Here is a 16,360-nt window from a genome sequence, read left to right as displayed (position 1 = left end):
CTGTTATGTATATGTGCAAAGGATGAAAAAATGAAAAAAATTTTTTTCGAAAACTCAAAATTTAAACTCGCTCGCCCATGGGCACGCCCATGGGCGAACAGTGGCCAATGGGTAGGCCCATGGGCGAAAGTGTTTCATTTCATCCAGAATAAATGTTTTGGAGGTTGTAAATGAATGAAAAAATGTTGATAAGTATCATGACACAAATTTCAGCCTGTTGTGACTTGACTCTGCTAACTGACAGCGATTTTGAAAAATCTCGCCCATGGGTGAAAAACATATTAGCCCATGGACGAGAATAATTAATTTCATTGAAACTACATGTTTTTTTTTCCCAGGCTTTGCAGCTTTTCAATGAATGAACGTGTATTTATTATTGTCTTGACACGAAATTAAGCTTATTTTGACTTAATTCGGCTAATTTAAAGTGATTTTTCAAAACGCCTCGCTCATGGGCGAAAACCATTTGGCCCATGGGTGAGAATATTTACTTTTACTCAAAATACACCTTTTCCCATGTTTTGGAGGTTGTGAATGGATGAAAGTATGTTCATAAGTATCATGTCACAAAATTCAACTCATTTTGAATTAATTCCGTTCATTTAGAACTATTTAACAAAATCTCACCCATGGGCGAAAAACATTTTGGCCCATGGGCGAGAATATTTCCTTTTACCCCAAACACATCTTTTCCAATATCTGGAAGATGTAAACGAATGAAAGTACATTTATGAGTATCATGACAGAAAATTCAACTCATTTTGACTTAATTCCTCTAAATGAGAGCAATCTTGAAAACTCTCGCCCATGGGAGAAACATATTTTGGCCCATGGGCGAGAATATTTGCCTTCACTCAAAATACATCTTTTCCTGTGGTTTGGAGGTTGTAAATGAATGAGGATATATTTATGAGTATCATGGCACAAAATCCAACTCATTATGACTTAATTCTGCTAATTGAAACCGATTTTCAAAAACATCTCGCCCATGGGCGAAAAACATTGGGGCCCATGAGCGAAAATAGTTCCTTTTCACTCCAAATACATCTTTTCTAATGTTTTGGAGGATGTAAATGAATGAAAGTGCCATTATGAGTATCATGACACAAAATTCAACTGATTTCGACTTAATTTTGCGAATTCAGGAAGATTTTTAAAAATATGCCAGAATAATCACTTTTACTCAAAATACATCTTTTCCTGTGTTTTGCATTTTGTAAATGAATGCGGATATATTTGTAAGTATCATGGCACAAAATCCAACTCATTTTGACTTAATTCTGCTAATTTGTAACAAGTACAAGAATCTGGATTTCCACTTAAATTTTCATAGCTTTTTTTATTGTCTTGGGGGTTGTAAATTTATGAATGAAAGTGTGTTTATAAGTATCACGACAAAAAAAATGAAATCATTCCGGTCTTAATTCGACTAATCTCTCTCGTGGACGAAAATATTTTCGTTTGCTCGTTTTCTTTATTTTGCAAACATATGGCTTAAAATAGATGAAATTCTAATGACAATTCAGTTTAATTTCGTGAGTTTAGTTTTATGTCGCACTCAGTAATATCCCAGCAATATGGCGGCGGTTTGTAGATAATCGAGTTTGGATCAGACAATCCAGTGATCAACAGCATGAGCATCGACCTGCACAATTGGGAACTGATGACATGTGTCAGCAAAAGTCAGCGAGCCTGACCACCCGATCCCGTTAGTCACCTCTTACGACAAGCATAGTCGGCTTTTATGGCAAGCATGGGTTGTTGAAGCCCTCTTCTACTCCAGATCTTCACGGGTCCCGAACACAGAGCTTTACTTCCAGCAACATATACAATACACGTAGAATACTAAGCCTTGAGATTCTTTTGAATTTAGGTATTCTATAAATATACCAAAATTCAACCTATACCTATGAAGTTGAAGTTATTTGTGAAAGCCCTAATCAAGAGTGACCAAACTCCAGTGACTATGCTGGGACACATTGATAAACGGTGTTGTGAGATCTTTAAACTGTATTGAAATATGTCTTGCCAATTCCGCTGACATTCACCAAATGTACCTACCTAGTAGTTTTAAGTGTACCTACCCAGTTTAGCATGTTTCGTTTTAATAGCGTGGTCTCCATTTTTAGTAATTCCCGTTTGCCCGTCCCGGCTTTTCTTCGTCCGAGGTTTTATGGGGTATTCTCCTATTTGTCAGACCAGAAATTATCTACAACAGGGGTAGGTCACTCGCTTGTTTTCTTTACCATTTGTACTAATTAGTATGCGCCTCCTCATGCTCCAATGCACACAGTGACCTGATTCGTCTCCATCGCAACTTAGGCTGCGTTTAACAGTACTTCAGCCAGTTTACTGTATCAGTCGAAATCTTACAATCAATGAATGAATGAATGAATGAATGAATGAATGAATGAATGAATGAATGAATGAATGAAGAGCAAGAAGTATATGTGAATGAATGGAAGAAATAATAAAAGAAAGAAGTACATATGTGAATGAATGAAAGAATAATGATACACCACGGCCATCCCTTCCAAAACATGCTAAAGAACGCAAAACTATCGTTAGATCACATGTGTTAACATCAGCTTGTTATTGTCTCCCTGGTCAGGCGTAACAATTGTCAGACAGGTTAAAACAACAAACTATCTGGTTGACTGCACAGCTGCCTGTTGACGTAGTATACCCACATCACCTACTTTTCCTGCGTAACCTATATCTACATCACCACCCTTAATATATTGAGCAGAGAGCACAGAAGGCCCTATAGCTGTAACCACTGAACCGTGGCGTCTCTCTGCTCCCAAGTTCCCAAGTGGGGGTGTCATTTTCTACCTATTCCATTAATCTTTTAAATCTAACAAGCTCAACGCATGCATTTGTTACTCAAATGTGATGTTATACATATCATAAGAGTATTTTTTATGTGTTATTCAGTTGATAAATTATTATTTCATGATACATATATGTACAATATTTTGCTTCGATTCTGTAACTACCCACATTATGACATTGAGACCATTGACATTTGACGAGCGGAACATGAAGTGTTGTTATCATGTATGTTATGTAATTATATTATTGGTATGGAGCGGCATTGATATGTATGTTTATGCTTGCCAATCAAGTCCCGATTACTTGAGGAGATTAGTTTAAACTATAGATTAACGTATCCATACTATTAATGTGTAATCATTATATCGGGCTATGAGGAATACGTAATGTAATCAAGATTGACTTTGCGTTTACTTTTCTATTTTTTAAATAAATTTTCACTATTTTTGCTACACTCGAACAGATTTGCTTTGGCTTTCGTGATTGTGGTCTCTAAGTATTTTAGAAATTATGTTGTTGAGACAACTGGAACTGTTGATCTGCAGTCTTTCAAAATTCATTTTCACGAGATATATTCTCCCTTTTTACCAGTTCTCAAAATGAACATGTAGCTGTTTACACAAAGGTATCTTCCCGTAAAATAAGTAGGACGAAATGTGAAGCATAGCAGCTTTACTGAAGTCATAACTGATTGCCATAACTGAAGTTGTTAAAATGATCAACATTCACCTTGCAAGCAATTTTACCAAGAAACTAAATAACTCATTACTAATGGAAGGAGTGAACTGAAAGCCCATTTTATTAACTGAAGTCACTGATTGAACTCGCTAACATCGATTCACTTACATTCTGGTACACGTGTCTTATTTCGTTTCCTGAGGACACAAATTTTACTTTTTTAAAAGAAAATCCGTGTCTAATCCCATAAAACAACACCGTTGTCACTACACCAAACGATTTTGACCTCGACCCAAAACAAAGGTTTAACTTACAGGACTACCTGTAAGACATCCCTTTCTTGATAACGAGTTTAACAGCTACGCCGAAATGCTGCTTACCTTATAAGAAGTTGTATATCCATAGAACTTTCGTATTTTTTTCCAAATGATCATGACCTGCACAGATATTACTTTGTCAGAGACTTCATGAGTGATTTTTAAGTTTTAATCCACACACTGATTTCCACTTTTTCATCATTTTGACTTTTATCTCAGTTTGTTGAGTATCTCAGCATAACTCGCAAAGACAATGGAAACTGAGCGGAACGATGACGCTTTCTGTTTCTTCCGCGTTCACTTACGTAATTTCCGCAAAGCGCCTACGACAATTTGCGCCGAAAAAGTCATGTCTCGTCCGCTGGTCTTGTTTATTGGAGTATAACAGCTGCCGCTTTCAAGTGTATTTTACTTGTCATATACAAAATTCATCCATGGATCACATTAGGTCATTAGGGGACACCAGCTTTGAAATGAACAGGTGTTCGTGAGTGTATATGGATGAAAAAGACTGATTGCGCAAGACGCGCAGCCAAACATCTCACATTCAAAGGAAATCTCGAATTGATTGTTTTATAAGGCGTCGAGCTGACCGGTTGGTTTTGGTGTTGTGTATAAACCTCCTTTGCAAGAACTTTGTCAAGCTACCTGCTTTGTCCTTTTGCAAGACCTGCACATATTAGTCTTTGAAAGACATTGACATTTATGTGCAGGTGCTCTGGAAAACCTTGTCCGGCACGATATTCCTTCCAATTTAGTTATCGTGTGCATGCTGCATTTCAATTTTGGAAATGTGCTTAAAACATATTTTGATTCTCAAAGAATGTGGTTCGTTTAGCAAGCAAAATATTGCTTTAACACTTCACCAGTACTATACAATATTACAGAATACACAAAACCGGATACACAAAAACGACAAATTATAGCATTGTGATTAGGGGTATATGGGGTTGTAGGAGTCCCTTTTTATCCACCGAGACAAGTCCTACACGCCCTGGTGGGGTGTGGATTCGGGGAGGGGGTAACGGAGGAGATGACCAAGACACACGTACTCCATACGATATCATGGTCTTCCTTACTGCTTGAAGATCGACCTTTTCTCACTGTGGTCTATGATGACTTGGGTGAACGGAAAAGAACTCATTCACTGTGAAAACCAGAAAACAGTTGAATCCGTCCACGATTTTATCATAAAACACAAAGCTTGATTTTTATTTTATTAACAGGAAACTAATTAACTTGTCAAAAACCTTCTGACAAATGTTCAGTGTTTCTACAAAGAGCTAGTCAGACACAACAAACCATAACTCTATTTTTCATGTTTACTTATATGATAGTTGTATTTGATGTAATGATATGTATGCATATGTTATTATATGATAGTTCATATGGATGACGACACATGCTTCATTTATAATTTGTATTATATGCTGTATGGGTGAGGTACTGTAAAGCTTGTTCACCAGTCCCAATCACAGTTACAAAACACACAAAAATACAACATGGAGATGTGTGGAGAAAATAGAGACATATGGAGAACAGCAATGTCATAACTGAACAGAAATCATTCTCTCTATTTGTGAAGGCCGTGTGGGATTAGTTAAACAAAGAAATCTAGTCGACCATGCCTCCTAATCCTCTTACTCCTTAAACAAACGACTTGCCTGGGCTGTCTAAAATTGAATTGAAATTTTTGTAAATTCGATGGTTCGGGTATTACGTAAGGAGGTAATCAGGTGTCAACACTATGGCGTTCGACGCTCCGGACATGAAGGAAAACCAAATACGTTATAAAGTACAGAAATGTGGTCACTATGAGCGAGGCAGACAGTCTGATGAGCACAGCTCATTACGAAAATCTCTTGTCTTTGGAGCTGCTCGTTGAGACGCTGAAGCCTTCTGTCAAGTTCTTCTTTATTCTTTATTGTGGCCACTGTGTCACAATATGTAGTTTACAATGCTCACAGGCCCTCGATTCACGATGACACCAACTTTCTCGACTACTGTTCGTGCGACGACTATCATTCAGGAATTGGTTCCACAGCTCATTCTTTCACCGAAGTCTTTGTGTATGTGTTTTAGCTCGTTAATTAGAGTGGAGACGAGTCTTCTGCTATTCTCGGGCATTCTCGGGCACAAGTTCTCCAAGGTAGTCGACGCTCCGGGTGTCACTAGAACAGTGTTGAGCACTGTCACACTCCACTGCTTTTCGACAGTCCAGTTGTGTATTTGATAAAACAATCGACAATCCGGGTGTGAACCAAAAGAGGATACCACCATTCTCATCGGTGGATGAAATGGGATGAAGAAAACCCGCATACTCTTCATCACATTGCTACACCATATTTACCATAACGAATGTTTAAATATCACTTTATGTAAATAGAGCATCAAAACAAGATGAAACCATGTATTATATTAACATGGTACTTACTATAGTCGATTCGAACCACTGCTTTACAGTTCACTGACTGGATGCAGGCTTTTCCCACGTGGCGGGGTAAAACTTAATGATCTATTCTCCCTCGCAAGGCCACGTGAACCAATCAGAAATGAACATTCTTAAATGGGGTAGGAGAAATGTGCCCTGTACGTTCTTATGAATCTTGATCTTTCAGGTACATTTCATCAGTTGTGTACAAATACTGGTCTAGAATAATGTTTCAAACACTTTAATACGTATTGATGCAGGGGCTCCATATATGTTCTTGTTTACGTCACGCTCGTCAAACGTCAGAATAAATTTACAGGTATCAAAGCAGACTCACTCGCTGGGCCACTTGCAATAAAAAACCCAAACAAAGCAAAAACAGGTAAATCAGTTAATTTAAACAAATAGATGGAATACTACAAAACACCTAAATATTAGTATGCACGCCCCATTTAAAAAGATAGAGCGCTAAAGTGGCAAGATTCAGACTCAAAACTATTCAATCGTATTTTACTCGATAAATCAAAATGGTCTCAATGTCATAATGTGGGTAGTTACAGAATCAAAGCAAAATATTTTACATGTTTATGTACGATTTATTTAGCAAAGCCAGAAAAATCCCCGACAAACACGGCCGCTTCCCCTCAATACGTGGGTTTGTGAGAGTGAGGGTACTCCCTACAAGGCTCACTCCCATTAGTTAACAAGGCGTCCTCCCATTTTATGTATTTTTTACTCGAAAGGTACGGAAAATTAATTAGGCGATGTGGGTATGTCATGACTGGTTGATTTCTCAGGATTAGGTGAATTGGGTATGGCAGAGTCGATATACTATGATCATAGGGGATTTAGCAACCATGCTGGAGTGAAGGAATGACAAAACTCTGTGATAGATTAATTTGTGTCTTTTTTAAGCATTATGAAAATGGGAATGGTAAATTAACACAAAATGCCCTAGACCTGTCCAGCGTGTCATATATATGTATATATATATCATAAAATAATAATTTATCAACTGAATAATACATAAAAATACTCTTATGATTATGTATAACATCACATTTTACTAAAAAGATGCATGCGTTGAGCTTGTTAGATGTTTTAAGATTAATGGAAGAGGTAGAGAAGGACACCCCCACTTGGGAACTTGGGAGCAGAGAGACGCCACGGTTCAGTGGTTACAGCTATAGGGCCTTCTGTGCTCTCAGCTCAATATATTAAGGGTGGTGATGTAGATGAAGGTTACGCAGGAAAAGTAGGTGATGTGGGTATACTACGTCAACAGGCAGCTGTGCAGTCAACCAGATAGTTTGTTGTTTTAACCTGTCTGACAATTGTTACGCCTGACCAGGGAGACAATAACAAGCTGATGTTAACACATGTGATCTAACGATAGTTTTGCGTTCTTTAGCATGTTTTGGAAGGGATGGCCGTGGTGTATCATTTATTCTTTCATTCATTCACATATGTACTTCTTTCTTTTATTATTTCTTTCATTCATTCACATATACTTCTTGCTCTTCATTCATTCATTCATTCATTGATTGTAAGATTTCGACTGATACAGTAAACTGGCTGAAGTACTGTTAAACGCAGCCTAAGTTGCGATGGAGACGAATCAGGTCACTGTGTGCATTGGAGCATGAGGAGCAGATACTAATTAGTACAAATGGTAAAGAAAACAAGCGAGTGACCTACCCCTGTTGTAGATAATTTCTGGTCTGACAAATAGGAGAATACCCCATAAAACCTCGGACGAAGAAAAGCCGGGACGGGCAAACGGGAATTACTAAAAATGGAGACCACACTATTAAAACGAAACATGCTAAACTGGGTAGGTACACTTAAAACTACTAGGTAGGTACATTTGGTGAATGTCAGCGGAATTGGCAAGACATATTTCAATACAGTTTAAAGATCTCACAACACCGTTTATCAATGTGTCCCAGCATAGTCACTGGAGTTTGGTCACTCTTGATTAGGGCTTTCACAAATAACTTCAACTTCATAGGTATAGGTTGAATTTTGGTATATTTATAGAATACCTAAATTCAAAAGAATCTCAAGGCTTAGTATTCTATGTGTACTGTATATGTTGCTGGAAGTAAAGGGCTTCAACAACCCATGCTTGCCATAAAAGGCGACTATGCTTGTCGTAAGAGGCGACTAACGGGATCGGGTGGTCAGGCTCGCTGACTTGGTTGACCCATGTCATCAGTTCCCAATTGTGCAGGTCGATGCTCATGCTGTTGACCACTGGATTATCTGATCCAAACTCGATTATCTACAAACCGCCGCCATATTGCTGGGATATTACTGAGTGCGACATAAAACTAAACTCACGAAATTTAATTGAATTGTCATTAGAATTTCATCTATTTTTAAGCCATGTGTTTGCAAAATAAAGAAAACGAGCAAACGAAAATATTTTCGTCCACGAGAGAGATTAGTCGAATTAAGTCCGGAATGATTTCATTTTTTTTGTCGTGATAATTATAAACACACTTTCATTCATAAATTTACAACCTCCAAGACAATAAAAAAAGCTATGAAAATTTAAGTGGAAATCCAGATTCTTGTACTTGTTACAAATTAGCAGAATTAAGTCAAAATGAGTTGGATTACTTACAAATATATCCTCATTCATTTACAAAATGCAAAACACAGGAAAAGATGTATTTTGAGTAAAAGTGATTATTCTGGCATATTTTTAAAAATCTTCCTGAATTCGCAAAATTAAGTCGAAATCAGTTGAATTTTGTGTCATGATACTCATAATGGCACTTTCATTCATTTACATCCTCCAAAACATTAGAAAAGATGTATTTGGAGTGAAAAGGAACTATTTTCGCTCATGGGCCCCAATGTTTTTCGCCCATGGGCGAGATGTTTTTGAAAATCGGTCTCAATTAGCAGAATTAAGTCATAATGAGTTGGATTTTGTGCCATGATACTCATAAATATATCCTCATTCATTTACAACCTCCAAACCACAGGAAAAGATGTATTTTGAGTGAAGGCAAATATTCTCGCCCATGGGCCAAAATATGTTTCTCCCATGGGCGAGAGTTTTCAAGATTGCTCTCATTTAGAGGAATTAAGTCAAAATGAGTTGAATTTTCTGTCATGATACTCATAAATGTACTTTCATTCGTTTACATCTTCCAGATATTGGAAAAGATGTGTTTGGGGTAAAAGGAAATATTCTCGCCCATGGGCCAAAATGTTTTTCGCCCATGGGTGAGATTTTGTTAAATAGTTCTAAATGAACGGAATTAATTCAAAATGAGTTGAATTTTGTGACATGATACTTATGAACATACTTTCATCCATTCACAACCTCCAAAACATGGGAAAAGGTGTATTTTGAGTAAAAGTAAATATTCTCACCCATGGGCCAAATGGTTTTCGCCCATGGGCGAGACTTTATAAAAAAATCACTCTTAATTAGCCGAATTAAGTCAAAATAAGCTTAATTTCGTGTCAAGACAATAATAAATACACGTTCATTTATTGAAAAACTGCATAGCCTGGAAAAAAACAACATGTAGTTTCAATGAAATTAATTATTCTCGTCCATGGGCCAATATGTTTTTCACCCATGGGCGAGATTTTTCAAAATCGCTGTCAGTTAGCAGAGTCAAGTCACAACAGGCTGAAATTTGTGTCATGATACTTATCAACATTTTTTCATTCATTTACAACCTCCAAAACATTTATTCTGGATGAAATGAAACACTTTCGCCCATGGGCCTGCCCATGGGCCTACCCATTGGCCATTGTTCGCCCATGGGCGTGCCCATGGGCGAGCGAGTTTAAATTTTGAGTTTTCGAAAAAATTTTTTTTCATTTTTTCATCCTTAGCACATATACATAACAGCTGCCTGTTTAATTTTGCGAAATCGCATGTGCGAGAGTGGCCACAGTGCTGAGAGTTTCTGGACTTTTGTGAGTCCAGAATTAAATTGTGACGTGTTCCGGTAATTTAAAAGACATTGTTCTAAATCCAACGACAGTGGCACAAGCTACTGCGCCACCGTCTTGGACTCATCTCTAAATACGGATTTGTAATTGCTATATATACTTTTTCATAGATTATATACTTGCTTACATTGTAAGTCATTAGTTTCTGATTTTTTAAAAAAGTACTTAATGTTAGGTCGATTAGTGACCTAACCAACTGCCAAGGAGGAGTAGAAAGAAGGCGGGAAGGAGCTATATTTTCCAACTCAATGCCGGCAGCAACAATAAATGGCTTAATTCTGAGCCCCAGAGGCGGAGCAAGAGAAGACCTTTTGTTCATATACAAATCCGCATAAGGGGGACTAAAGACAAAATTAAATGCAGAGGTAGATTCATTAGAAGATAATTTTGTAAGCTTTTATAAGGATAGTTTTGTGAGGCGTTATTTGAGAGAAGGCTCGACGTAAAGACTGTCAAAAGATAAGTTCTTAAAGAACCAAGACAAAGTCTTAGGTCTTGGTCGTGGACAGAATCAAATAGTTTCAATATCTAACCTAATAAGAAGACAACCTTTTGAAACAAATTTTAGAGCATAAACACATGCAGACACCACTCATATTAAGTGTTCAGACAAACGGTTGACTTGAGATGGTCATTTGTAGCCTCGACATCGAGCTCAGGCCACTTTATGAAGCTTCTCCACTGTCGTGGCTTGAATATTTGTATATTATTCATTATTTGGTGATTGTCTCTGCTCAACCATCGTTTGTTTTTAATGAGGAGAAATGAATGTGTTTTATGAAAACCAACACATACTGAGGACATCGACAAAGGGCAGTGGACAAAGGACAGCCAGGTTCACTTGACTTACGGTAAGGTAAAATCATGTTACATTTCAGTGGCTATCAGACAACGTATGACTTGATGTTGTGATGATGGCCATGTTGGTAAATGTGATGTTGTGATGATGGCCATGTTGGTAAATGTGATGTTGTACCCGAATCTCTCGTTCGCCGGATCCTTCGTCATTTACAGTTTCATGGATTGAAATTTCTTCATGAAAATATTAATCGCATTCAGGATAAGTAAAGTGATATTGTAATGCCTCGTGTCTCAACTCACATGGAAGACATACTTGAATTCTGTAGTTACGTTCACCTTCACATTCCACATGCAGTCGCCCTTATTGGTAAAGTTCTTATTCATCCTTACAGGCTCCACATAAGTCGACTGTTGCTGGTGAACAAATATAACGAAAGGTAAAAGCAATAATAGTAATGAATCCCCATCCCCCCACCCCCACCCCCCACCCAACGAGCTTACACTAGCAGATGTGATAGATACGTGTTGAGTATCCCTGACGAATTAATGAATCCGTTTTAACCTGCCCTTTTAAATCTAACCACGACGCTGATCAATTCCACTTTCCCTGCATGTCGTACTGACACTGTTCACAGATCGCAGTTACAAATAATGCAAACAGAAAATGCTCAAACAATCCAACTTACGTTTGTAAAATAATCCAGGCTGGCGTTAACAATCTCTCCATTTCTACCATCCATGGCATACGGTGACATGCATTAACCAATTTAGGGAGGCTGGTCACCAATCCCCGTTAGTCGTATTTTACGACAAGGATGAGTTGCTGAAAACAACATCCTTCACGAGCTAGGAAGAGTAGGTGAGTTAACATTAAATGTGCGATCTTGTAATACACTTCATGTTCTGATATCTTAGATGGCAAAACAATTGCCATATCTGTAACGTGTATCCACAAATGATTGTACTCTTGTTTAAACACACACACACACACACACTAACACATACACACACATACGCACACACACGCACACATCGCACATATACACACCACGCACAGACGCACAGACACACACAGAGACAGAGAGAGAGAGAGTAACCATTATATAGAATCAGCTAAAATTGGTTTAACTTAATAGTCGTAAACAAGTATTGTACCCGATTCGTGTGTCCTCTCAGGCCCGTTCCTGACAATGGCTGAAGCACCTTCTTTTGTTTGAGCTACTATATCGAACTTGTAAAACCAATAGCTGGACAGACTGCGAATGATCCGTGTCTTGGTTTCCCACCCTGAAATATACATTTACTAAATGATTTCTTCGATAAAGATATCAGAACATGAAGTGTATTACAAGATCGCACATTTAATGTTAACTCACCTACTCTTCCTAGCTCGTGAAGGATGTTGTTTTCAGCAACTCATCCTTGTCGTAAAATACGACTAACGGGGATTGGTGACCAGCCTCCCTAAATTGGTTAATGCATGTCACCGTATCCCATTTGTGTAGATCGATGATTTGCCGCCGCCATGTAGCTGGATTATTGCTGACTGCGGCGTTGAACAACAGACGAACCAACGAATGCTATGTTTACACAACAAAACCTGTCAAGGATTCAAGGATTGAGTTCAGACTTGGAGCATCAATAATTTTATTCCTGATGTCACTTGACGTTTCTATTTTCGAAATGAAATTATTGTAACTACAAGCTCAAGTGATTCCTAAGTTCATGTTATACTGACCAAGTTTATTATTACCTGTAATCTGAAGGGATATACTGTGTAGTTTCTTTTACTGTGCGTGATGATTAGCTTCACCACATGCTAAACGCTGTAAGTCTCGAAAGATGTAATCATAATACAAAAATAGTATATTCCGTTAAGAAACAATAGATTCATATTTCTGTGCTTTGAAACGTGTTTACCTTTACTGACTACTGAGTGCGTGAGGTACTATCCGTAGTTACAGGAGGTCTGGTCATCTTTATTAAAGTAGCCTGGTGGTCTCTTGACGATCGTTCACTTGTTGACATTGATATATGTTCAAGTGAGTGAGTGAGTTAATATTTAACGTCACATCGGCAATGTCTCAGCCATATCGTGACTATAACATTTGAAATGAAATATACTGAACATCATTAAAAACGCACCACCCCTAAAATTGTGGATTTCTAAGAGCAGAAGTGAGCAATCTATGTAAATTTTACATATTTGTGTAGACCAATGTTTGATAAAGTAAAGAAGCAAAAAACAATCAAGCAAAACAGTGAAGATTTAATGCAGCTGACAATGAAATAAAGATGGGGTCAAAATGGAAAGTCAGTAGCGTGTATGACCCCCGTTAGCAGCAACACAAGCCGTGCAACGTCTCCTCATTGAACGGATAAGTCTCTGAATAAAGTCCTGAGGCACTGCATTCCACTCTTGCTGCAAGGCATTGTCGAGTTCCCCAAGGTTGTTGATCTGCGGACGACGTGCGAGGCGTTGGCCGATGTAATCCCACAAGTGTTCGATGGGTGACAAATCTGGTGACAATGCAGGCCAATGAAGTAGAGGAATGTTGTTGTTAGCCAGATACTGTATCGAAACACGTGCAGTGTGGGCTCGTGCATTGTCATGTTGAAATGTGTGCAGATCTTGATGCTGGTGAAAGAAGGAAACGACGTTGTTCTGAAGAATGTTGTCACGGTAGTAAACGGCATTCACTCTGCCACGACAAACAATCAGAGCGGTTCTGTGGTGATAACTTATCCCTCCCCACACCATAATGCTGCCTCTACCCCATCGATCGGTTTGCACAACACAATCCTGATGATAACGTTCACCCCGTCGACGCCATACCCGTAGACGCCCGTCAGCATTTCGCAAGTGAAAACGCGACTCGTCGGAGAACACCACACCATGCCAACGTCGTAACAACCACACACGATGCTGTTCAGCCCATTGTCGGCGTTCACGGCGATGCCTGTCAGTCAGGATGGGTCCAACGTAAGGGCGTCGACAACGTAACCCTGCCGCACGGAGACGGCGTCGGACGGTGGAAGTGCTGATCAAACCACGTCGACCCTGGACAGCGTTGGCGGTTCTGGCAGCGGGCAAGGTTCGATCCCGAATATGGCGCCGTACAATGTCTCGATCTTGACGAGGGGTGGTAACACGTGCCTGACCTGGGCGTTGCCGGTCCCTGCTGGTTCCTGTTTGTTGGTATCTGTTAGCAAGCCTCAGAATGGTCGAATGATGACACCCAAATCGTCGTGCAATGTTTCTGCTTGAAGCGCCGACCTGCAACATACCCAAGGCCTGTTCTCGTTCCTCTGGTGACAATCTTGGCATGGCGAAAAAACTTTACTTACGAAAGTACTGCAAAAATGAGAACGGTTTTGTGCCGAAGGTCATTTATACCCCTGAACAGCATGCTTTCTGCATGCAATTTGTGCCCTTCGTGTGTGATGTGCATGAATTTTGTTGTTTTCATGTGATGTGTTCGATGATGTGTTCGAACGATCCGTTTTTTACTGTAGAGCGTTATTTACGATCTAGTGTGTTATTATCAAAATTCCCACCATTAATTTTCCATTTCCAAAAGATTCTATTGCCTTATTTCAAAATTTACAGGTGGTGCGTTTTCAATGATGTTCAGTATATATGTCTACTATAAAACATGTCAACGAAGGACAGTAAAACAACTAGAATATCACAAATGGAATTAAAACTAGCGTGGAAAGTTAAAACGTATATCGCTATTTGGACAATACAATATAAATTCAGGCTATAGATTCCCAAGAACTGGAGGTAGATCACCACACCAGGGACCATGGGGACTTACAATACCTTTGCTACTTGCATGGACCATAGTTGGATTTACATCATTCCCTCACCTGTTAGCAATTTAGACACATCTAGCCAAAAATTAAAAATACACGACAAAGAACAGTGGAAAGTTTAAATTTACTGTGAAATTTTTTGGACTTACGTACCCTCTCAGCAGGACAATAATTTTACAATACTTCACTCCCCTTTGAGGGTAGAGCCACCAACAATTCAAGTTACTAATCCAAACTACCAATAATTTCAATACATCTATTAACAGAACATATTATTCAAATTGCAACCTCAAAAAATAATTTCTTTTAAAAAACTAATAATTAAAGGAGAACTAACGCTAGTGAAAAAGATCATTAATTGTTTTAAACTGTAAAATACTTATTCCTTTGGGTTGCAGAATTCAACATTGTCAAGCAAAATATGCGTGACACTCTCATCACAAGGAATACAAAACGGGGGATCCTCACCTTTTACCAGGTATACATAGTATATCTTGTATGGCCAATACGACATCGTCGTAAAATAACCTCTTCAAATCTGGACTGAAAGCCCAAGTAGGTGTAACCAATATAAGGTTTTATTTCATGTAATTTATTCATACCTACTTAGGTGTCCCACTTCTTCTGCATCAGATCACGGATGTAAGTTCTAATGCAAGTTTTGTAATGTGGTGTCACAGATTTGTTGAGTGCTGCCTTGGCAGCAAGATCGGCCATTGTGTTACCAGAAATGCCTACGTGGCTGGGTAACCAACAAAAGACGATGTCGTACTGGCCAATAGCAAGATCATTATACAATTCAATGATTTCACTGAAAAGTGGATGTTTACAAGAAATAATTTTGATCGCCTGAAAGCAAAGAAGAGAATCTGAAAAGATTATATATTGTTTATGTTTAGGGTGTCTTTGAGTATATTTAAGAGACGTTAATATGGCGTTAGCTTCAGCTGTAAAAATAGAACTGTTCTCTTAATCTAGCAGATATTGTTCTGGACCAATGACAGTGGCACCACTGTCCTTGGGCCCATCTGTAAATAAGGATTTATAATTGGTGTATTTATTGATTATACGTTTAATTGATTATATTCTTGTTTTTATTTTCAAATTCATTAGTTTCTGATTTTTTTAAAATGTAGTTAATGTTAGGTCCACTTGGGGCCTAACCAATTGCCAAGGAGGAGAAGAAAGAACTTACCTATATTTTCCAGCTCAATGCTAGAAGCAGCAAGAAATGGCTTAATTCCGAGCCCAAGAGGCGGAACAAGGGAAGACGTTGTGTTATACAAATCCTCATAACGGGGATTAAAGACACGATCAAATGCAGGATTAGACTCATTAGAAGACAATTTTGTAATGTATTGTAAAGATAGTTTTATACGGCATGGGTTGAGAGAAGGCTCATCAGCCTCGACGTATAGACTGTCGATAGGAGTTCTAAAAGAACCGAGACAAAGTCTTAGGCCTTAGGTGTACAGGATCAAGTAGTTTTAGGTTG

The 16,360-nt window shown here is 38.5% G+C and overlaps 2 protein-coding genes across 5 annotated transcripts in view; both read right to left on the bottom strand.

The window, feature by feature from the left end:
• Positions 1-16,360, bottom strand: part of LOC137286178 (fibronectin-like) — a 263,485-nt gene that overhangs the window by 13,017 nt on the left and 234,108 nt on the right. The window contains exon 20 of the mRNA XM_067817877.1: positions 11,347-11,460. Coding sequence (XP_067673978.1) covers positions 11,347-11,460 — 114 coding nt within the window. The remainder of the gene's footprint in view (positions 1-11,346; positions 11,461-16,360) is intronic.
• The window catches only part of LOC137286175 (receptor-type tyrosine-protein phosphatase H-like), a 298,258-nt gene that overhangs the window by 126,889 nt on the left and 155,009 nt on the right, over positions 1-16,360 (bottom strand). The gene's annotated exons all lie outside the window — the stretch shown is intronic.

Source organism: Haliotis asinina, chromosome 6 (assembly GCF_037392515.1).
Source record: "Haliotis asinina isolate JCU_RB_2024 chromosome 6, JCU_Hal_asi_v2, whole genome shotgun sequence".
In the NCBI taxonomy this organism is placed as follows: domain Eukaryota; kingdom Metazoa; phylum Mollusca; class Gastropoda; order Lepetellida; family Haliotidae; genus Haliotis; species Haliotis asinina.
The sequence above is the reverse complement of the archived record's forward strand: the minus strand, read 5'-3'. Positions and strand labels throughout refer to the sequence as shown.